The sequence below is a fragment of the Charadrius vociferus genome, unplaced genomic scaffold, assembly GCF_000708025.1.
Source record: "Charadrius vociferus isolate BGI_N301 unplaced genomic scaffold, ASM70802v2 scaffold661, whole genome shotgun sequence".
NCBI classification, from domain to species: domain Eukaryota; kingdom Metazoa; phylum Chordata; class Aves; order Charadriiformes; family Charadriidae; genus Charadrius; species Charadrius vociferus.
The window spans coordinates 390,136-391,077 of record NW_009647002.1 but is presented as its reverse complement, the minus strand read 5'-3'; the positions used below and the strand labels follow the sequence as shown (position 1 = coordinate 391,077).

The window sequence follows — 942 nt, the reverse complement described above, 5'->3', positions numbered from 1 at the left end:
CCTCGTAACCCCTCCTTTCTGTGCAGAGCCGGGCACTTCTGGGACGGAGCCGGGAGGGGGACAGGCGGGATGCCGGCACTGGGAGCCGGGTCCCCGCGGCGCAGCCTCTGCCCGGGGATGCGGGACCGCTGGCAGCGGAGACACTGCTACGCGTTGGTGGGGGACACGTGGGCGTTCGGCGTGTGAAATAGCGCCCGGCTGTCTGCTCTGCCCCTGTGGACGTGCTGCAGCTCAGCCTCGTTAGGCTCATCATTAAGCCGGGCTGTAAGTAGAGCGGGGACAATTAGAGGAGTGAGTGTCCCACAAACGCGTCGGGCTGCAGAGGCGAGCTGCAGACTCATGTGAGTTGATGCTTAATTATTCACCACCTCTCATCTCAGCACCTCCTGCGAACAGCCCGGGTGGGGCCCACACCCTCCTTAATTGGGGTGGCTCGTTCATTTATTATTTTTTAAAGGGACATTGCTGCTTTTAGGCTGGAAGGACAGAGACGATGGTGCCCAGTGGAGGTGGGGGGCTGCCCGGCATGGTCACGCCTGTGCCCTTCACCCCTTTCTTTCTCCCATAGGTGCCAAAGGGTGGCAGCATCCCACCGGCCACAGAGATTGCGAAGCCCCCGGTGGTGCCCCAGGCCCAGGAGAGGAAGCCCCAGGTGGCCTATAAGACCGAGATCATCGGGGGGGTGGTGGTCCACACGCCCATCTCCATCAACCAGGTGAGCTGGCAGGCTCTGCACCCCATCCCAAATCCCGGGGGGGAAACCCCTGCCGCGTCAGCACCCCGCTTTGGTCCCTCTGTCCCCTGCGCTTTAAGAGCAGCTCCTAATGGGGACGAGCAGAAAAGGCGGCAGGTTGCTCCATGCGAGGGCATTCCCACCGCACCCCGCTGTGATGTGCCGGCACCCGCTGCCGGGGGCCTTCGGGGCGCGTGAGCCGGGCTCTG

The 942-nt window shown here is 63.7% G+C and overlaps 1 protein-coding gene across 1 annotated transcript in view; it reads left to right on the top strand.

The window, feature by feature from the left end:
- The window catches only part of PLEKHA2 (pleckstrin homology domain containing, family A (phosphoinositide binding specific) member 2), a 16,173-nt gene that overhangs the window by 7,345 nt on the left and 7,886 nt on the right, over positions 1 to 942 (top strand). The window contains exon 5 of the mRNA XM_009895417.1: positions 569 to 715. Within this exon, the coding sequence (XP_009893719.1) occupies positions 569 to 715 (147 nt within the window). The remainder of the gene's footprint in view (positions 1 to 568; positions 716 to 942) is intronic.